Source organism: Gordionus sp. m RMFG-2023, chromosome 1, assembly GCF_954871325.1.
Source record: "Gordionus sp. m RMFG-2023 chromosome 1, tfGorSpeb1-WG-v2, whole genome shotgun sequence".
Lineage (NCBI taxonomy): Eukaryota > Metazoa > Nematomorpha > Gordioida > Chordodea > Parachordodidae > Gordionus > Gordionus sp. m RMFG-2023.
In genome coordinates this window covers 21,378,654-21,401,726 of record NC_088775.1, presented here as the reverse complement: position 1 = coordinate 21,401,726, position 23,073 = coordinate 21,378,654, and the positions used below count along the sequence as shown (strand labels likewise).

Below are 23,073 nucleotides of genomic sequence, written 5' to 3'. Positions count from 1 at the left end.
AAATTTAAAGAGAGATCCCACTATACACATTCCTACCGTACCCTCCACCACCAGATTTCCAAATTATCCTATATCTTACACTTCAGATCGTGTTACGTTTAGAACTTCGCATAGTATTCCATCATGGCAAACTTCCAGATTCGATATAGGTGGAAATGTGACAACTTCGCACTTCCCGATATCGGAAGTCTCTAGTCCCACTTGGACACCTAGAACTACTCCTTTTGAACAACCATCGATAACGACAGATATGGTAGACCATAATACCACAAGTTATGTAACCGAAAGTCCCGAAACCGAGAAACCCGTGATAACCACTGAACTATTTACAACTGAGTATACCCCATTTTCACTTTCGCCAGGTTCAACTTCTAAACCTCCACCCGTATACACAACTCAAGAACAAGAATTTACAACAGTATTATATATATTATCTTATTTTAATATATTACGAAGATTAATTTAATTAAGGTCATATTGCCTAGGTAATCATTACTATTATAGCAAATGTTTAATTTATTCTGTAAATGGTTTAAATCGTGTATGAGCCACTTTAGAGAACAATCATTTATTTAAGAAATAGCTTTTATTAAGGAATTCTTTTATATATTATATATAAAGCTTATTCCTAAGGGCAAATTCTAAAGGGCGCATTTTTATGGGCATGTTCCTATTTACTTACCTTCTGCCGTTTTTGCCTTGCCTTCGGCCTCACTTTGGCTTTTTCTAAATAGTTTTTATATCTTTTATAATACAAGGTCAAAACAATCCAGGTTAATAATAGCAATTTATATGAATAAACATTAGAAAATTATATCTAAAATGATATAATTTTCTAAATTTATGAGAAATAGGCATAGATATAACTTATTTTCTAGTGTTTTTCTCTAAAAGGAGGCTTCGTCAATGTATTTATTGCCGAGCTGAGTGTCTAAGCGTATATCAAGTATAGTGCCAGCAAATTTTTAGACCCTAGATATAGTATATTGCACTTTGAATGGCTAATGAATCTTCCCTTACAACGCTTGCAGTGCAAAGAGTGGAGGATTTAGGAGTTAACTGATGTCAGAGAATACAGTGATAGGGTATTATCATTTGGTAAAACTCCTAATTTGTCCTCTCCAATACTGGCACTAAATCTATTTTTTATTATTTTTAATTTACTAAAGTATTTCGCTCATAGTTTACTTGAGTAACTGATAATGTTAATATAAGTTCGTAAGCAAGAAGAAATAAGTAGGTGTATGACTGTAACTATGCAGAGAGTCACACAGTTAACTTATACAATCTTTACATTTATTACAATGTAATTCATTGTTCTCCGAATCTGAGACTTCTTCCCATTTCATATTTTGCGCGATTTTTTTTGGATATCGCATTTGCAGGATTTTTATTTGAATAGCAAAAAAAAATAATATCCGTCATTCCTGACAGTGGATTTTTAGTTAATTCGGTTATTGTAACTAGTGATTATTAATATGCTAAAATTTATTGGGTGAAAATATTGTAACACCGATAAGGCCTTAATTTTTAGAAAATTTCTCAACTATTAATTATTTGATCTATTATAGGCCGAAACACCCATTCTAATTATTAAGTCATTCATCTCTATATTCATCTAATATATTCTTTTTGTATAACTAATTCTATGAAAGGGTAATTCATATTCCTTGACAATATTTTCAAGTCATTTAATTTGAGTGCTTATCTTTTGCTTTATTTTCAATTGAGATTAAAATCCAAATAACTATTTTAAAAATTATGCTGCTAATAATGCATGCTTGTGTTTCGGAAGAAGTTTTAGCTTGAACGATTGTGAACCTATAATATATTGTAAGGCGCTTATTGTAATAGATATGAATATTTTTCATATACCCATGTGACAGCTTTTTCCCGAGCCCACTATCTTGTTTCCCCTATCTTTTTAAGCGTTTGAAAATCTCTGGCCTGCAGAATTATTTCTATTCTCCCATACTTTCATACGTTTATAGAATTCTCCAAAAAATGTTGCAAGTCTATTAAGAAGTCACAATAAATTCTTAGATTTAATATTCTTGCAGGTGTATATAAGGTATGATTTGATAGGCCTGCATTCCTTTAAATTCACTGAGCAATTCGCAGCCCCATCAAATGATCTCGAATTGGATGTCATGCTTTTTAAAACAGCCGTGAAACTAAATCGTATTATCTTTGTCCGGATGAATTAGCTATTTTTTATATAACGCGAAAAGTCGTTTATATTTCTATTAGCTATGTCGGGTTTGTCCAAAACAAAATTGAAATTAATGAATGCATATGAATACAATTTCTATGTTATGAGATGTTTAAGATTGTTTTTTTTGTTTGTCATAGTATATATAAAATATAAATATTTTGATGATTATGTATTTTTTAATAAGCATTTTCTTCAATAGCCAAAAATTATATGTATCTAAATCGGACCAAAAAAATCTGTAATTTCAATCAAAACAAATTCGAATTTAATATACACCAAAATAATATGTATTTTAATCAAAATTTTATGTATTATGTCCTAACCCTGTGGATATTTTGCCCACCTATCTTAATGGCCATTCCGCCAAAGTTTACCACCAAAATTTCGCTCGAAGATAAGAATTCTCAAAGTTAAATGGGATTGTAGCTAGGACTAACTTCTTTCATATTACATCAAATATATTATCTTATCGTTTTCCTGTATATAAAAATATGGTAATGGCATTTCTGAATAAACCAGACAGATTTTAAATATTGTTGAATTTTTTAGAGTGGAGTATCATCTAAGAATAATTTAAATCTATATCACATGTTAAAAACATTTGAATAAGGGTTAAAATTTATAAAGTAAGTAACGAAATCCAAAAATATAATCATTATAGAGTTTCATTTTCAAGATTTTAGAATTACAAGCGCGTTGTTTCTTGTAACGTAATCTATCTATAGTGTAATACTGACTGTTACTCTCTACTCATCCCTGCACAAATAAAGTTAAACGTTACTCTTACATTAAAGCCCCACTACTATCATATTACATAATTCAAAATTTTGTTAATAATTAGAAAAATAAATATAACATCTGAAAAAAATTAGAAAATATATTAAATATTTAAGACTACAGAAACAAAAGAAACATCGGATATTCTGCCTGAATACATAACAACATTTGAAACTAAACCACCATCGGATTCTTCTTCCCCCCCTGATATGAATACTGAACCACCTCAACCTGATTCTTCCACAGATAATGGAACCTTCTCACCCATTCCACTAAATAACAGATCACTTCAACCTCCCTTTAGAGACCCTCAGTTTCCTTCAAATAATGGCCAGTCTTCCCCGGCTCAATCACCTTTACCTTCGTTTACCAATTCGACCCAAGAAAACAAAAACACTAGTATTATAAAACTAGATTTGTATAAACTAGTTCAAATTAAATTTCTACTTTAATTAGCTTAAAATATTTATAAGAACAGAATATTAATCTTGAATCTGTTCTATCGATTAATGTTTAAAATTAAATTTAAACAGATGAATAATAACTAATTCTGAATATCATTCAAACATATGACACAAAAATTATGTGAAACAAGGGACTCGAATCATTATTTATAAAGATCTGGCCGGTTCAGGAGCGAAAAATTAAAAAGGTTACGTTTCGGTTTTGATTAGAATGTATGCTGCTTTAATTTTAAAATGTACCGTTTTCGTAATACAGAAGTATACACAAAAACGGGAATCAGTTTAATTGGAAAAAAAATACATTATGGAGTATGGGCTGGGCTGTGACCTAAATATCAAAATATAATTTATTAAATTTATTAACTATAACGGAAAAAAGAGAAGTTATTTTTTATATTTTTTATGTAAAAATAGAAAAGTGGTCTAATCATTTTTTTCGAATTTTTAAAAAATTTTTAATTTAAAATAATAAAATTTAATAAATTTTAGTTTAGTTGTGAAATCTTTACGAGAAGAACAATAAGTAATATTAAGTTATATTTTTCAAATTATAATAAGAAATGGGCAGTTACATTATTCAAATTGGGAAGTATTTAAAATAAATGGGAATAATAAAAATTATTTGGTAGGATTTATAAATTTCAAAATTTAGAACTTTAAAAAAAATTTAATGGAAGATTTTTGTCAATTTATAAATTTTGAGGTTATTTAAAGGAAGTATAATAAATATTTAAAATATTTTAGTAACAAATCAGAACATATAAGCAATGTTCACGTTCGTGAACGAAGTTCGTTTTTTTGAAAAAAATTAACGACGTTCCTTTTATTTTTGACGAACTTTGAAGGTGAATGCCTTCTTCTTTTTTGATAAAAGAGTTCGTTTTTTAGGTTAAAAGAAATTTATATATATATTTTTATTGACTTTAAAACTATTAATTTTAAACATGGCTAAATATTGTGCTATAAAAAATATATGGTATTCATTTATATTAAATTAAATAAAATGAAATTTGAAAAAAAATTCATTCATAAAGTTTTGAACGAACGTAAACGAAAGTGAACGAGTTCATAAACGGAATACATTCCTTTTTTTGAAGATGATTGTTGAAAGAGATCGCGTTTGATTTTTGCCTAGAAATGTGTATAGGATTACATATAAGTAGTGTTCCAAAAGTTGACAATATTTAATTGAATAAGTTTTGATTTGCAATTTTTTTTCTAGAATATATTTACGATTTTATTTTAAAAATAATTTATCAAAATAAAATATATTTGATAAAAAACAAATTAAAAATTATATGAAAATAAAAATATATAAAACATTTAAAAAAAGAACTATGGATAGGCAGATTTCGATAGATGCTTATGAAGGTAAAGTCCTTAGTTGGGGTCACCTGTAATTGGTCTCATTTCTTTTCTTTTCTTATAGTTTTTATAAAATTGAGGGCCTTCTGTTCAAACATCCCTAAATCATTAGCGATTATTGGTATAAACTGTGTTTATGAGACTAGCATATTAATTTTTTTAAGAACTTCTGCCTAGTTGATGGTAGATAGAGGCTAGTCTTCGCTGAAAATCTATCTAAGTGTAGTCAAGGTCAATGAGGGAGACCGTTCTTTCAAGAGATAAGGAGTATACCATTATACCATCCGGGCATATGGCTTTTTCATTTGAAAGGCCCATTTTGAGTATAGCTATATAATCAAGCAATAAAAAATCAAAATATTTAAAAATATTATTTTTAAAAAATATTGTTTTTAAAAAATATTTGCTATATAAAGATAATAAAAACTCAACAGGAAAGTGATACTTGAATTTATTATCAAATATATGGTCTTAAATACAAATTTTTTATATATAACTAAATGATTTTAATTTAGGTTCGTGCCTATTAACAATTTGGTAAAAAATTTCGGTCACAGTTCAAAAAATGTAAATTCCGATATAACAATTCAGTTCGCTCCAAGTCCCTGTGTAAAACTGAGTTTGAGAAAGTGAGGGCGAACCTCGTATATTTTTCCAATAATATTTTAATAAAAGTGATCAATTAAAAATATTTTTGAATATTTAGAAATAAAACAGTTTTGATACTATCACAAGTATATTTAGTCAAAGGCTGTAACTAGAGAAGCAAGCATTTGGGGCCCAACCCCTCTCTTTTAGAATCATGGGCAAAAATATCCTGCAAAAAAATCCCAGATATAAAGACCCACGGACACTGGGCATAATACTAATTTTTAACAAAAAAATTGATTGCCCTGAAATGCGGAACATTTTTAAAATTATCCCTTTTTAAAGCATTGAAACAATTTTTTTAAATTGAGGTTATTTTTTCTGTGTCTTTTTATTAGTGGATCCTTTATCACTGTTTTTTTGTCCGTGGTACCTTTTCCGGTCTTTTTACCGAGGAAATTTGCAATATACCAGATCTAGCCTTTCTGGCCATTTTTATACACTTGTAGGTAAATTGTAATAAAAAATATATTATTATACATGATATATTTAATATTTTTATCAATTACATAATTCATATTCTAATCTTCTTATTTATGATATGATAGTGATCGAAATTAAGCAATTTTCGGTCGAACTCATTCGATATATGCTATGATTATTGGTGAAGGGGGATTAGCCCCCCCCCAATCCACAATGCCCATTATGGAAAATATCCTGGTTACGATTCTGAATTAGTCAGAGTTTGAATAATAAAAATAATAAATTTGTTCTTATTGCTAATATAATAAATAATCAGAATAATTTATATTTATGAAAAAATTTTGATTAACTATCTCGAAATATTAGATAGCGTAAGTTTTATAATCAAGGTAATTAGTTTTTCGAACCTCACTTTGGGGCATTTAATTTTTTTATTAATATTTAATATTTTTTAAAAAATATTTTACTTCATAAGTGTTTATTGATGTTAAATTTGTTGTTTAACCAATAAGTTATAATAATAAAAGAGGCCGTCTTTTATATTTAAGATAATTTTTTTTATTACCTTCCAAAAAAAGAAGGTTTCTTTGAAATTTAACCATGATAATAAATACTTTTTCTTTGTTGTTTTAAAATTGTGGATGGGCCTATCAAATTTTAGGTGTGATGATTAATTAAATTCATAATTATGATCATATAGAAATAAATTCAGAGCAGTAATTTTTTAGAATGTTTATATTATTTATACAAAGGCGTAACAGATACATCACAACCCCCACGATGCGGGCAGGCCCAATAAATTTTTGAAGATACTCAAGAGCAAATTATGAAAATAAGCCCTATAAAAATTTGTTTTTTGAGGTAGCGCGCTTCTAATTTGAAGGATCAGATTCATAGTCAATCATTTTTTTCATGAAATCTTTAATCGTTAATTAATATTCAGGAAAAATCGACTTAAATTAAACATGATTCAAAACTTTACAGAGAAATATTGCCTAATATTAATGTGGTAGGTTGGCATGTACTGTACATATAATAGAATATCCCGAAAAATGAAGTCTATAATTTTTTTTTAAAGTGGGCTATAATTGATGTTAAATTTTATAAATTCTTTCATACATTAGGCAATATCGGAACCGAATGAATCCAGATCCTATGATATATACTATGTGTTTATTTTATTATTATGTTTTAAAAACCATCATTCATTTAATAATGTAAATTACAATTTTAATTAGTGAATTCCATATCAAATCAGCTAAAAAAGGTCGATATTCAACCCGATTCCCTCAGAATTTTTTTAAATTTGGTATATCGGTAGTATATTAAGAAAAAAAATTAATTTCCTTACACCACTTACTCTCTAAGATATTGGGGTTTAAAGAGCGGTAAAATGGTATATATAAAATGCACTTCATTTATTTTTAAATATCTTAAAGAAAAAACAAAGTTAGAGCAATAATTTGAATTTTATTATATAGCTTAATAATAGATCTTTAATATGACATATAAATAAATGTACCAAAAATCGGAAGTACAAAACCAAAATGGGTCATAGAATGAATTTTTTTTAATTTTTTTATAGATGTTTTCCAGACTGCTTTGTATTTGTACAAAATCCTAGAATGGAAAAAACAGTGGGGATAATGATATTTAACATTTTGGCTAAATTTTCTTTTGAAATTACTTAGCAAAATAATTTTATATTTTATTTTACCATGAATTAAAAATTAACTAAAATAAAGGCTTTATTTATTATTTGGCCCATATTTATTCAATAGATTATATAGCATTTCTTGAAACGCTGACAAAATCCGTTAACAAATTTGTAGATTATTTAATTAAAAAATTAAATAATTTTATTCCTCATTTTCTTATAGCTTAACAACAATTCTTATTTCAAAATTCATTAAAAATTTATATGTAGATGAATTCTTAGTTATTGCTGACCTTTCAAAAAATTATGCATTTGTAGTGCAGGATCATGCACAAGGATTATATTAGACCTATAATCAGGCCACTATTCACTTTTTATGATTTATACTGTTAAGACAATTAATCAAGTAAATTTTGTTGTTATATCAGATTGTTTAAGCACAACGTAGGTGCATTTTATTATTTCAAACAAAATTGGTCCTATTCTTTAATAAAAGATTCGGCAGAGTAGACAAAATTCATTATTTTTCTGATGGTGAAGTTACCCAATATAAAATTCATTAACCTCTACCATCTTGAAAATGATTTTGGGATAAAGGCAGAGTGGTATTTCTTTGCAACCGCACCTTGTAAAGGTATAATTTTTAAATGAATTATTAGGTAAATAGCCATTAAATTTAAATATGATAATATTTTATGTTAAATTTGATCAATTTCAATCATATAAAGACTCCTAGCACGTTCATCCCTGTCCAGTATTTTGTATAAATATAAAGGAGTCTAGTAAACATCCACAGAAAAAAAGTTTTGGAAAAAAATGCCTTTACAGTTTTATACTCCCAGATTTTGGTATTAATCGGGCTTCTATTACATTTTTTATATGTAATATTAAAGATTAAATTATTGCTAACTTAATTTTTTCTTGGAATATTGTAATTAATGAAGTGCATTATTCCACTGTACCATTTTTCAGCTCTTTAAACCCCTATATCTTAGCGAATAGGTGATTTAAGGAAGTAAAATTTTATTTTTTTTCTTAATTATAAATTCTACCAATATTCAAAATTTATAATGATTTTGAGGGAGTTGGGTTGAAGACCTAGTAAATTTGATACGGAATTTACCATATATCGAATTTATTTTCTAACTTGTTAATTTTTATTCATGCCCGAAATCGCATTTTAATTGCTTCAACTAACATATTTATAAGGGCTCTTATAATTAAGAAATAATTTTAAAGGCGTCTCTGATAAGGTCACAATTATTTTGGTAAGCCTAACCCTTATAAACCCAATAAAATAATTCCATAGAGTCAAAATGATATCATAATCTCACCACGAACTAAATTGCACATATATCATAACGGATATGGAATCCATAAAGATTCAGAATATCATTTTAAATATTTACTAAGTCTCTACTTGTTGGAATCCATTTTCAGTTTTAAATTTAAAAATTACCATTAAAAAATGATTTAAAATCACGAGATTCCTAATCTTCATGAATTTCATATCCCCTTCTATGAAATATTTTACATATTTTTTTAATCCTATAAAAACTATAATTAATTTATAAGTTTGCTCCAACATATTCGATTCTTTCACATGCAAAGATGGCAAAGGGATTCATTCCTGCACACAATATTGTGATGGGAAAGACGACTGCGCTGACAAATCCGATGAGGATCCTGATTGCAAATGCTCAGCCGGAGAGAAGAAATGCAAAGGTGGTGGATGCCTTCATTCATTCAAATTTTGCGATAAAGTGCACGATTGTCCTAAGGAGGGAGATTATAGTGATGAAATGGATTGCGGTTAGTTTGAAATCACTTTACATTAAGAGAAGTTCAAATAATATAATTTTAATTTTACTGTAAATAGTTGTTAAACGAATATTTCAGCTATGATAGAATAATTCTGGAAATTTTATAAAAGTTATGACTTTCCAATTATTGAAAATAGACATATAATGCTTCTCCTCAGAAATTAACATAATTTTTATCGTCGTTATATCATTTTAGTATTTGGCACAAATTATTTTATTCTAATTTCTAAATTTCACTTAACAGCCTTTGTTATATTTGTATTTTCTGAAAAAAAAAACACTATTTCGAAAATTTAATTCAAAATTATCTCTGAACCATTAAGATTTCTTATTTTTAAAAAAATTATTTTTATAGCTTCAAATTGATTCTGAAACTTTAAATTTTGATAAAATTTTGGTTACCATTGTCAATTCCAAAAAATTATAAAGAAAATCTATAAATAAAAAAAAGAGAAAAGATTAAAACTAATAAATGAGTAAATAAATAATTTAAAAAATAATGTTAAATAGGTTTAATAAGCTATTCTGTTAAATTAGCAATTGAAACTAGTTTTTAAGGAGCGATTGGTAACGACGCTATTTTTATTTAAACAACTAATTAATGGCGCCGCTACTTTTTTTAAAATAGCTACTTTAAAAATAATTTCAAATAATATTTTAAAATGATTAACATAATTTACGTTCTATAATTTGAATAAATAATTAGATATAAAAAAAATAAATTGGTGTAAATCTTTTAATTTTCCTACATTTATATTCATTTATTTAAAACTTGAAATCGATATGATCACATCTTATGCATCATAAATAAGATTATAAATTTATATATTTTGTTTAGAAAAAGAAAAAACAAAGGAGGAACTTGAAATAGAAATTATAAAACAAGCTCATGATATTTATAAATATGATCAAAATATAATAAAAGAATTATAGCTGAAAAATCCTTGAGCCGGAGAAAAATATTACAAAAAGTTTGTCCAACAAGATGAAACCTTTGCCATAAAGAGTAACGGTTTTTATGTGGAGTTAGAAAACCCAATTATAAATGCTTTTACCGAAATAACCCAATGGCCTTAAAAAGCCATAGGCAGACAGATTATTGGACACAATATTACGACCAATTTTTTTTAAATCAATAAATCTTTAATACAATAAAATGTCAACACTTCATTCCTTTGTTTTATAACAAATATCCTGAATATTCTTTATACATTCTCCACAGTAATTCAAGCCCCTTTTCTAAAATAAAATAACAACATAATTAAATCACAAGAGGGAATCCCGCCATTTTTTGCATTGCAAATTACAAAATAATCCAGGAAATTTAACATAAATCCTTCCTTTAAATTCCTGGTTTCTAGATGATGGGATTGTCTGGGAAACATTTCCCCAATCATGTCCATCCCCCCCCCCCCCCCACTATCGAGAATATCTTACATATTACAGGACTATCACTCAATCTCCCCAAATGTGAGATTTGCTTCCATTTCTTTAGACATGGCATATCTCGTCATCAATAGAGACGAGATGACACATCCGTTCATTTGAATACCTTGAGGACAATCTCAATAACTTAGTATTATAAGCAAACTCAGGTTACGAATGATTGGAAGCCATTCCCAGTTCCAATCTTGGCTTCCTCATGACTGACGAACAGCTAAGCATTTTCATAGCTCTCCTCCTTGGCTGTAATGCTGTAGTTCCTACCATTTGTATCGAGTGTGGCCAGCCCATTGAATCGAAAGCTTACCATCCCTAGCACTGCAGTTCTCCCATGGATGACAACCTCGTCATAAATCTATTATCAACATTCTCTTAGCTGCCCTTAAAAAGTTAATATTCCATCCACTCTCGGACCAGTGGGCCTCTCAAACGAAAACGCCATACGCCCCGATGGTATATACCTCATTACCTGGACCAACGGTCTCCCGCTCGCTTGGGACTATACCGTGTCGATTTTGCAGCAAAGTCCAACCTCTCATTTTCTGCCATCGAAAGACAGAAATCCTAAAAAAACAAATACGCTGGCCTCACCAACACTGTATTCATACCAATCGTTACCAATACCCTAGGCATGTTTGGAAGTGAGACCCTCAATTTTATTAAAATAATAGGAAAATGATACAGATCTCAGGGGACCCCAATGAAGGATTTTAACTTCGTCAGCAGATCCCTAGAAATCTGTCGGTCCAATATTTTAAGTATTCACTCTTCTCTAGGGTGATATGTACCCCCTTTTTAAATATTTTTTTTTCTTTTTTCTCTTAGTTCTTTTTTCATAGATTTATACATATATAATATTTAAAAAAAATTAATTTTTTAATATATCTTCATTTGTAATAATATTTTTCATTCAATAGTGCGTATATCCTATTTTAAAATAAAGTATCATCTAAATTACACAATTATTTTATGCAAAATATTTTTAAAAAAAATTATATTTTATTTATATATAATTGAGATTATGAATAGCTGAAAACATTATATTGATACTTAAGGATATTAGCGCAAATGGAGGAATTTCATAAATTATATGTCATTGTGGAATCAAGAGCATAACTCTATGAATTTAATATTTTTCTACCTCGACTCGCATGAATGCAATCCTCTTTTTCCAATATTAATATGGGGTCAAAAGAATACTATAAAATAAACTTTATTATCCCCCTCTTCTAGAACTTTATTATTCAAATAAATAAAAAGTTATTGAGTAAGGATGTAGCACTTACAAATCTGCCAATATTATTACCCCAAATTCTTTAATATTTCTGCCACTGAAAGAACATTTTATTCTTTAAAAAGAATATAAATTTACCTAAGAAATACAACCTCTGAAAAAAGATTAATTTTTTAATATGCATTTGGAGCCAGAGACCTGCAGGCCCGGCCCGGAGGTTTACACCAAGCGCTGGTAAAATCATTGAAAGCTCATCCCAAAGAAGATTTAATTTAACATTATAAATTTATTATAAGCTTCTTAATTATATTTTTATACATGAATACTTTGTTAGTTTGCATACATAAATAATTTTTAAGAATATTTTTGTACATTAATATATAATTCAAACATTTCATTTTTTTAAATATAATTTAAATTCATATATCAAATTAAAGTTTCTTTTCGAGACATATATTTTATATCACCATTGCTAGTGCTAGTCCTAATAAATTTTTAAAACTCAAAATATTTTAGAAACTCCTAGAAATTTTTTTAAAATTATCCGCCCTCCCCCATAGCAAATTTCTACTTTGCGCACCTGATTTCTTAGTTATATGAAATTCATGCAAAAGAATTAATGTACGCCAAACTTCATAAGCTCTATTTAATACAATAAAATAATATGCTAGTTTTTGGCTCAAGAGCTATGTATTTTTCTCAGAATTATAAAAAAATCACATAATAAAATGAGGACATCTTGCCTTTTAAGTTTTCCTATGCTATTTCCGAAGAATGTAATCATATTATATAATTATAAATAATATAAATTAAATAACTAATTTTTTGATATCATCAACATCAGATATTCAATATATTTAAAGAGTCTTCTCTTTTAAAATTCCCTTTTATAAAATATAATACCCTCTATCCATCCAGTTCACCGAGAGAACATTTAATTTAGAAAAGGATGTTTTGGGAGGAAAAGATGTTCTTTGTTAGATAAAAACTTTTGAGAAACTCTTCTCTTGATTAAAATTATATATGCTTAATATTCTATTAATAAATTTTTTTATTTCGCCTAGAATTGATATTTGTATCACAAATCTTAATAAAAAGTTTATTTAGATTATTAAAATAAATATATAATTGGTACTGCAACTTTTCAGCACATAAGAAAAAAAATTAGACATAATTTTTAAAGTATCTTAAGCCTTTGTCAAAGAAATTTAACCAAAATCTACATTATAACTAGATAACTATTATTTACTCCGCGAAGCTTGCTCATTACTTATAATTTACACTTGCCCTTCATTCATCATTAAATATATAACTAACTACCTATAATTTTAAACCGCCCTTCACTTATCATCACATTACATTAAACATGTATATGAAATAGCTGACCAAAATCCACGATATTTTATTATTATTTGTGTTAAAAAAGTTTGTGATAAATCGGAATTCAAGTGCCGAAACGGACTATGCATGGACGAAGAACAAGTCTATTGCAATAAAGTGAACGATTGTGGAGATAATTCAGACGAGCCCGCTAACTGCACTTGCTTAGGTCGGGATAGACAATTCGAATGCCTAACGGAGGGGATTTGCATTCCATCTATTAGCAAGTGCGATGGCCATGTCGATTGCAGAGACAAAGGAGACGAACTTAATTGTTGTAAGTTCGTATATTATATTAAACAATTTAAATCAGAGGTTGGCACCGAAACCAGAAACCAAAACCTGGAAGGAACCGCGGCTTATAAGAATCGTAAATCCAGAACTTGTTTAACTGGAACCAAATATATTTCTTATAAATAACCAAAACCGAAACATAACCAGAGTCAGAAACATTTTTAGTATATGCTCCAAATCGGATTTAAATCTAGTTTCTTTTCCATTTTCTAAAGGAAATTTTAATTCAAGTTTAGGTAATCAGAATGTTTTTCATAATGAAGACAAATTTTAAAAATCGAAATTTTTTTTATTCAATTTTATCATATAACATATTATATTAAACTATAAACTATAGTATTTCTAATGGCAATAAAAATAGGTAATTAACCGCGATATGTTATTAATTTTATTAATCATATATAATGTGTTGAATTTGAAAGTGTAAATATGTTATATTTAGTATACATTAAATGACATAAATTTTAGTTCAAATTGTACATACGAATTAGTAAACGTTTATCAAGTGCCAGTTTATAAATAAAATTAATTGCTCGAATTAATGTTACCTGGCAACACTTATATTTTATTAAAAAAGACATCTCCATAAATAGTGACAGAATAGATTACTCGAATCACAGTTGCTGATTTGTGGAGAGTTTACAATAAACAGTATTTCAATATTCCTTCCACTGAGTATTATACTGTACTCCCTTTTACAAAATGCATTATTTTCGCTAACTCAATTTTTAAGTATGGTAAATCGTGGTTATATTGCAGCTGTTTTATTATTTGCGATAAAATTTTATAATTAAACCAATTGGTAGCATTCTACCTTTTAAGCTGTGTTTTTTGGGATTAAGTAAAGGTCCCTGGGTAAGTTTAAGTTAAGTCAAATATCCAATTTTAAACAACAAAACACAATTAATTTTATTGGTAATGAATAAACAAATTATGAATATTTAAAAAAAAATTGGTCGTTACAATAAACAAAAAATAGATAATTCCTGTTAAAAACAAAATATGTCCATTCAAGATGCTTAGTGCATTAAAACAAATCCTCATGCCTTTAATTTTTATTGAATAACACTAGTAAAGATACCTCCACATCCATTTATTTTACCTACACCTGAATATTTTACTAAAAAAATCTACCATTAATATTTGCCTAACAAAACAATTCCTCCTACCTTCCTTCAACCTCTATTTTCTCCTACCTCCTTTCCATTCCTATTATATTTGGGCGATCTTGGGCCATACCCTCCCCTTTATGACAGAAATGCCTGTTATCATGATTAGATAGTTGGTTATAGACAACTTTACATTAGGAATAACATCATTCAAAATGGTTTTATCTCTAAACGATCATTACATATATCTAAAATGCTACCGTTTATGAAAATCACGCCGGCCTATAAATTTTTTTCATATTTTATACCTTTTCATGTTAATAATTGGTCAACACCACTATTGTTTTTTTAATGTCAATCAGGATTTTGATGAATTCTTATTTTCTACATATTTTAAAATCATAATTATATTGACGCCATTTTAGAAATCAATCAATCAAAAATCTAAAATTCAAAAGATTACCATAATTTTACATTTTTTTAAAATGAATGCATCTATATTTAATAAATCTATACATAATTTTAATATTATAGTAAATAATAAAAATAAAAAATTATTTGGTAGTAGTTTTTTGATTTCTTATACTTAAAAAGAGATAGTAAAACAATTTACATATATTCTGACAAATTTTACTGTAGTCGTTGCTTATTGTAGACGATGATGATTCAAATAAGCCCTTTTCACAGTATATTTTTTAAAAAATATTATTATCTGCCAAAATCTTTAATAAATTAAAATATATGTTTTATAAAATATAATCTAGCTAAAATTCAAAACTTTCAATCAACATTACCACAGGAATTTGTTAAAACTATGTGTTATTATATTGTACTGACTTATTATCTTTTCAATCAATTGATAACATAGGAATGAAATTTTTTTTGAAGGGATCAAATTTATAAAAAATTTGGTATATTATCTATAATATTTACATTAATAAAACTCCCATTATTATTAAACAAGAACCTTTTAAGATCTACCAAGTCTTTTTTGCTTTATTGATATAGCATTGATTGTCAAGGAAGGTTTACTAGTTGAATTTCATAGCCATGCCAACAATATGATTAGACATAGACATTAATAATTTAAATAATATTGGATAATTGCATATTCATTTATCCTAATCATCTCTTCTGGGTAGCTTTACAACCAGAATAAATTTTTAACAAATTTATTTCTTCTTGATAAATTGCCCCTAATTTGTTGTCTAATATAAATTAAAGATATAATTATTTTTTATTATAAATTTCAAAATACTTATTTTAGAAATTTCAAGTTATCAATTATAATTCTGATTTGCCAGATAGGACAACACTAAGCCGTACTGCTCTTAATGAAGTTTACCTATCAATGAAAGCATATGTGCTAGAACAAATTAACTCAGGGCCAAAATTTTGATCAATTATATTCGATATAGATCAATACAGAAACAGAAACTATATACTTTATTTAATAAATGATAATTTTGAAATGATTTACTTTACTTACTCATTTTATAACCCAAAAACACACAGGTGAGACTACTCTAACTGAGATTGATAAAATAGAAGAGGAATTTAATTTAAAAATAAAAAAAAACAAATGGTCACAGAGTGCTAGGCCTAATGTTAGAAAGGGTGTTCGATTAGGTGAATATGAACATATGTTTGGGTCATGGTTTACACAGTCTGGTTACAGTAGATAATATTAAAAGATACCCTTTGTTGAAAATCTAACCAAAAGCATTAGAGAAATTACTACTGCTCTAAGATATAAAACTGCAAAGGTTGAATATAAATTCGAGGCAGATCAAAGAAAATGCCTTGGCACGATAGATCTAACATTAGACATGTTAGATCTTAATAGCATCCAATTACCCGTTTTCAAATTGGCAATTCTAATGATAATAATAACAATAATTCCATGCATATGAAATTCTTAAAACTAAATGTCCCAACACGTTGGCTTATGTATTAATTATGCTAGAAAGCATACCTGGATAATAATGTTTTGAAAAGAATTTGGAAACATTTTTTCAAATTAAAATTATGAATCTGATCTGGTAGAATAACTATTAGAATTTTTTTCAAAATTTAAAGAAACTGTCGAATTTCTATCAGTACAAAAAGGGCCTGCGTTAAACTTGGCGTTAGATCCAAGATTTCAAAAATTGACAATTGTGTCAAAGTATATAATAGAGCAAAACTGTTTAACTTTAGAATTTATAATATAACATCTTAAACTTATAGAGAATGATGATATTCAGGTAGTAAATATAGCTATTGAAGATTAAGAGGAATTTTTAAATTCAAGTTATTCAAATTTGGCAAATAAACATTCAACATATAAATTATGATTCCACGTTAGGTTACTTAGAACAAGAATGCCACATTCTTCTTGGAAAACTACATTCACAAGATATGGATGTTCTAAATCTTTGGAGAGAAAAGAAGAGTGAACTTTCCTATCTTTCCAGGCTTGCCAAAAAATTCTTTGTATTCCGGAGAATAGCACACCCTGTTAAAGAGTTGTGGGTTGACGTTGAATTCAAGGAGATTATCATTATATCTGAAAAATTCAAATACGATAATTATAATATTAAGAAATCGATTTCGGATTTATAATGAGTTCTCTTAAATAAAGATTAAAAAATATGCCGAGATATCTGTAACCTAGTGTATATTTTACTTTTTTAAAAATTTTTTTTTTTTTCTCTTTAGCTTTTACTATTTCTGGTGGTAAGCTCCTTCAACATCTCTCTCCACTTTATGTTATTCATACAATCTCTTTTATCTATTTTATACTTCTTTATATTGGCTCTAACTTTATGGCCCCATTGAAGTTTTGGCCTTCCTCTTTTACGTTTGCCCATCACTTCCAAACTTTCAACTTTATTTCCTATGTAGTTCATAGGCCTTCTCATTGTGTGCCCATACCACCTAAGTCTGTTTACCATTAACTTAGTCTTAATGGGCAGTACCTTTAAAATATTTAGTATTCTTGTACTGCGCACCTTATCCTTTCTTGTTACCCCAGCAATCATCCTCAGCATTCTCATCTCCATAGTTTGTAGACTTCTCTCGTCTGATTCTTTGGTTGGCCATATTTCCGAACTATATAGAATAGTTGGTTGTACTATGGAACTGTAGATTTTTCCCTTTAATTTGTGTGGGATTCTTTTGTCAAATAGCACTCCAGATAAAAATCTCCACTTTAACCACCCTTGATTAATCTTATTCTTTATCTCTTTTTCTATTGTGACATTTGTTTGTATAGTGGAGCCCAAATATTTGCAGCTTTCAATTGCGGATATCTGCCAATCATTTATATCAATACTCTCCGTTTCATCTCCTCCTATCACCATATACTCCGTCTTTTCTCTATTTACTTTTAATCCGTGCGTTTCTAGGATATTTATCCAATTCACTAACCTTTCTTTCATTTCATCCTTGGATTCGGCAAGTATCACAATATCATCTGCAAATATCATATTCCACGGGACTGTTTGAGGTATAGACTGTGCTAATACATCTATTACTGTAATGAAGAGAAGTGGGCTGAGAGCCGACCCTTGATGAACTCCTTCGGTTATTGTGAAGCCTTCTGAAGTACCTGTTGTGCTACCTAGTACCACTTTCATATTTTATTAAATGACTGTCTTTTTTCCTATAGTAGATGTTGGTTAAGGCAAGGTCGAAGGCTTGCGCAAATTTCAGTACGTGCTCTCCTTCATCATTTCTTTCTCCGTATCCAAAACCACCATGATGCCTTTTGTAGCTATCTCTTGCTTTCCCCACATGCGCATTTAAGTCACCACCAATTATGACTAGGTCATCCTTAGGGATTTCCATTACAGCTTCATCAAGGATAGCTCTAAAGTCATCTTTCTCTTCTTCCTTGCAACCCGTTTGAGAAGCATATACTGATAGGATGTGTAGTATTGATTGACCAATGCAGAGTTTTATCTTCATCAGTCTATCAGAGATCCTGTTGACTTCTACTACTGAAGAGGTTAGGTCTTGGCTGAGGATGATGCCGACACCGTTCCTATTGCTAACAAGTCCATTATAGTACAATTTATACCCATCTCCAATCATCAAAGTTTTCTGTCCTTTCCATTTCGTCTCTTGTATGCACGCTATATCAACTTTTCTCTTGTTCAACATTGATGCCAATTCTCTCGTCTTACCTTTAAGCGTCCCAATATTCAAACTTGCTAGTCTTGTCTTCTTTGCTTTGACCTTTACTTTATTTTTCACAGGATGGAGGTCTACACTCTGCGCGTCGCATGGAGGGAACGCCCTAGCTTTCATATTCATATTTTCATTTGTGTCCTTCATTTTGTTTATTGGACAGGTATCCTTAGCACCCGGCTGTCCAGGCCTGTCGGTGACCGGGGTGTCATCTCTAAGCTCCGAAATTCATCATACCATATGTCTTTACACATCAGTCATCGAAGAAAAACTTGAAAGTTTTTATGGTTCTTACCAGGATTGAACCCGCGTCCTTGTCCATACTCGTGTTTCCAAGCCCACATCTTACCCATTAGATATTAAGCAATTAAAAATATATATGTTATAAAAATTTTAAACTGCGCCGATTTACGCCGCTTTTGTTGACGGCGACTAAAAATCGTCTCGCCGCCAGCCGTCGATTAGATTTTTGAAAATTGCGCCGGCTGCCGCTAGTTTCGTCGGCCCACAGGGTTATATATATATCATTGGTTATCCGGGTTCAGTGGATTGATTCCATCCACCAGCAGAAAACTTACCTAAAATATTATATGGGGTTGTTGCCCTGAGAAAGTTTTGCATCATAAATTTGCTATTTTACCCTTCGCGTAAAGCTTCTGGGGTAGTGAATTAGCTTAATTGACTCTGGCTATTTCTTCTAAGCAAGTTAGAAACCTACTACCAAATTGATTTAGTAGTTTAAACATTGAGGAATATATTTACAAATTTCATAAAATTAGAAGGGATACATTTGCCTCAAAACAACAAATAAGAAATAAAAAGGTTGGTGAAAAGAGAAAAATATTTTTGATCAATATTATTTGAATGTAGACAAAATAGGAATATGGTAGTTATTATATATAAATATACATTTTTTGACCAGATTTCAAACAAATGGCCCTAAAGATCAAAAGGTTATAAACGTTTGCCTTTTTATCTTACCTATCGTATAACCTTATAGACCTGATCTCCACCACTATAATCTACCACAACAATAAAAATGTTGCATAATTTAAAAGAATTCTTTAATTACATTATTACATTGTGAATTGTGTTCTTCAGTTAAAAATACAACAAATGCATATTTTATTATTTCTAGAAAAAGTAGTAAAAAATGTATATAAATCTACTCACATAATCATGCTAAAATTTTCTTAGATATCTTTTCCATTTCTATATTTCTATATAATAAAGTTTTGATTTGTGTATAAATTAAAGCATGTCCATCTGATACGAAATTTAAATGTGACGGTGGGGTCTGTAAAATATTGGAAAAGAAATGTGACGGCTATCGAGATTGCGAGGATGGAAGCGATGAAGAAAATTGTTAAACTCAAGTTTATTTAAAAAGCTTTATTATATTATTCTATCTCCACTTTTATAATTTTAAGGTAGAACAAATTTTTATAATTAGCCATGGGGCAGGATTTAAAACTACCTTCTTAAAATATGTAAATGATTTTCAATTTCCTAAACTCCATTTTAGCATAAAGGTGAAGATGTAATAATCGAATAATCTAAAAACTTTTAAAATTAACAATAAATTTTACACAGCTTTAGAAATGTGGAAAGGGGGGGGGGGGATAATAAAATAATTATATTTTTTGTTTATTAACATAATATATATATCAGAAATCTACAGAGGTACCAATAGTAAGGCCCTGACCAGGTTTGTAAAAAAATATTTTTTGGTCCAGTCCCCTTTTTTAAAAAAAAATTACACGGCCCTGCTCGTAGCCTTTGATATATATAATATTTAAAACATCATTTAATTGCGTTTAAATTGGAGTTGGGGCTATTTAAATTAAAAAAATAAAGTAGAAACTTGATTTTAAACTAAATCATAATTTTTGTTAGCTGTAATTCATTGTGAATTAGTCTTTCAGAATTAATTTTTCTTATATGTAATTTTTTTAAAAAATTTTAAACATATTTCAAGAAACTCAAATTCTCTATAATATACTCAATGTGTGAGGATTGAAAATTTCGGCTTCTTCGTCAAATGAAATTGCAATATTCGATTTTTATAGGCATTAAAAGAAAACAAATCTAAATTAATATTTTTTGACAATCATGTTAATAATAAATATACAATTTTTTTTTTCTTTGTAATTTAATTACTACAACTTAAAAAAAATCATATAAATTATGCACAATCAATTAAACATCATTTTTCCACTTTTTTTTAAATTATAATAAATATTTAATATATTTTATTAACTATAAACCAATAAACAATTATTATATTATACATTTATTTTGAATTCAGGCAAGGGGTGCGGTGTTAAATAAGCAAATAGGATCGTGAAGTCGTTATTTAAGTGCATTTTAATTTTTTATTTGGATCAATTCACATCAAATTAAGATGGATTTAAAGATTCAATTTGAATGAGATCTCTTATCATTCGATTTGCTATTTTGCCACTTATTTGAAGAGGGAAAGCCCAATATATGTATTGTCTTGTTCATTTACCTAATTTATTTACTAATTTAAATGCCTCTTAAAAAAATGTAGTGCTTTATAATTATTATAGTACACTAGTAAGTTCAAAATTATTAAGACCAAGGCAATTGTTTCTTGACGAGGGATTACCTAAAATATGACAATCCGAGGCTGCGGAATCTAATACATGCATATAAGGAATGGAATGAACTTAGACTGGGTTATAATGGATGTTTATAAATTGGTTGTAAATAAATACAATAATTTATTTATTTATTCTTTTATTTAAATCTTGTAATTAATTTATAATTATATAATTTATAAAATGAAAAATATATAATTAGTATAATTAGTAAACGATTACGGAAAAAAAAAATCATAATAACAAAAGGACAATATTGAGACCTAGATCATAAAATAATGTAAAATAAAAAATTAATAAAAGCGAAAGCAGCAAAATTATTCAAAACCTCCTTCACCTAATCATAAGGAGAGATCGAATTTATAACAAACATCATTAGCCTTAAGAATGGCTATTGCGATACTCTGCCTTAATTAAAAACCTTCGCGAGGCTCCCCAGAATTTTTTCTGATTAGGCGGTCAACGTCTCTAAAAAAGTTTTTAGCCAAATCACCATATGTAGTTAGGGTGGAGCAAATGATTGGTATGGATATGTAATTTAAGGAATCAGCGCTGTATTTGCCGATCTTAAAATTTTGAGCTCTGTCCAGGCGTCCTTGTTAAAATTGGAGGGAGAGTTAGTGCCCAGACAAGATTGAGCATGGGATACTTGTGACCCCATCAGGACGCCTACTATCGGAAAATAGGCGAGAAGGTTCCATTGAGGTAGGAAAGCCAGCTGACCTGAGTGCAATAGATATGATTTGATTGCACTTTAAGCGTCGAGTTTGCCGACCGAGATTACGATTGCAATGTAAAGGATGCAGCGCTATATTGTTATCATCAGTAGGACATTTGCTGCATTTATATGGTAATGAAAAGGGAATGTTGAGCCTGATACATAGAGCATAGCTGAGCTCATGTTTTTCCAATTCAAGTTTGAGATTGGTAGATGGAATAACATCTAAATATTTATATCCCCGATCTTTGGTTCAATAAATGTGGATCTAGCCAATGGTGAGAGATTCGAAATAAGGTAATCAACGTTTTTCACAAGTGGTAAATCCCAATCCTTCTGCTTAACAGAGATCGGAAATAGGGTTGTGTTTGTGACGGATTTTGCCCATTCTCTCTTAGCTGTATTCAAAAAAGGAACGTGGACCGACAGTTGTTGGTCAATTAATATACGTGCCTGAAGGTGGCTAGCAATGAACGCACATATTGATAGGGAAAATGGGGATCTTATATCAAGGCCGCCATGTTTGGAAGGAAGTGTGGCTTGATGCCAAGTTATGTCTGTAAATTAGATATTTAAGCAGTCGCTAAGGATGACTTATTCTGGTTTCGAATCTCACTAAATGCTCCCTCTCTAAAAATAATGAGCTCGATCGTAGGGCATAAAGGATTATAGGAATGTTGAAGAAATTCCGAATTGATACTAGGCCTTGTGAGCAGAAAGACAAGG

General features: G+C 28.9%; 1 protein-coding gene across 1 annotated transcript; it reads left to right on the top strand.

Moving 5' to 3' along the window:
• The first annotated feature begins 5 nt into the window (after positions 1–5).
• On the top strand, positions 6–21,076 carry LOC135932083 (sortilin-related receptor-like). The gene is made up of 6 exons (XM_065469428.1): positions 6–418; positions 3,109–3,391; positions 9,125–9,361; positions 13,476–13,706; positions 20,263–20,381; positions 20,984–21,076. The coding sequence occupies exons 1-5, from the start codon at positions 251–253 to the stop codon at positions 20,373–20,375; spliced, it is 1,032 nt and encodes a 343-aa protein (XP_065325500.1). The 5' UTR covers positions 6–250; the 3' UTR covers positions 20,376–20,381; positions 20,984–21,076.
• The last annotated feature ends 1,997 nt before the right edge of the window (positions 21,077–23,073 follow it).

What these genes read in the sequence shown, in the direction of transcription:
- LOC135932083 (XM_065469428.1), top strand. Translation starts at nt 251, where the DNA reads ATGGTAGACCATAATACCACAAGTTATGTAACCGAAAGTCCCGAAACC. An exon ending in AAGAACAAGAATTTACAACA is followed by an intron (nt 419 to 3,108) that starts GTATTATATATA and finishes TAAATATTTAAG; the next exon opens with ACTACAGAAACAAAAGAAAC. An exon ending in CCAAGAAAACAAAAACACTA is followed by an intron (nt 3,392 to 9,124) that starts GTATTATAAAAC and finishes TTAATTTATAAG; the next exon opens with TTTGCTCCAACATATTCGAT.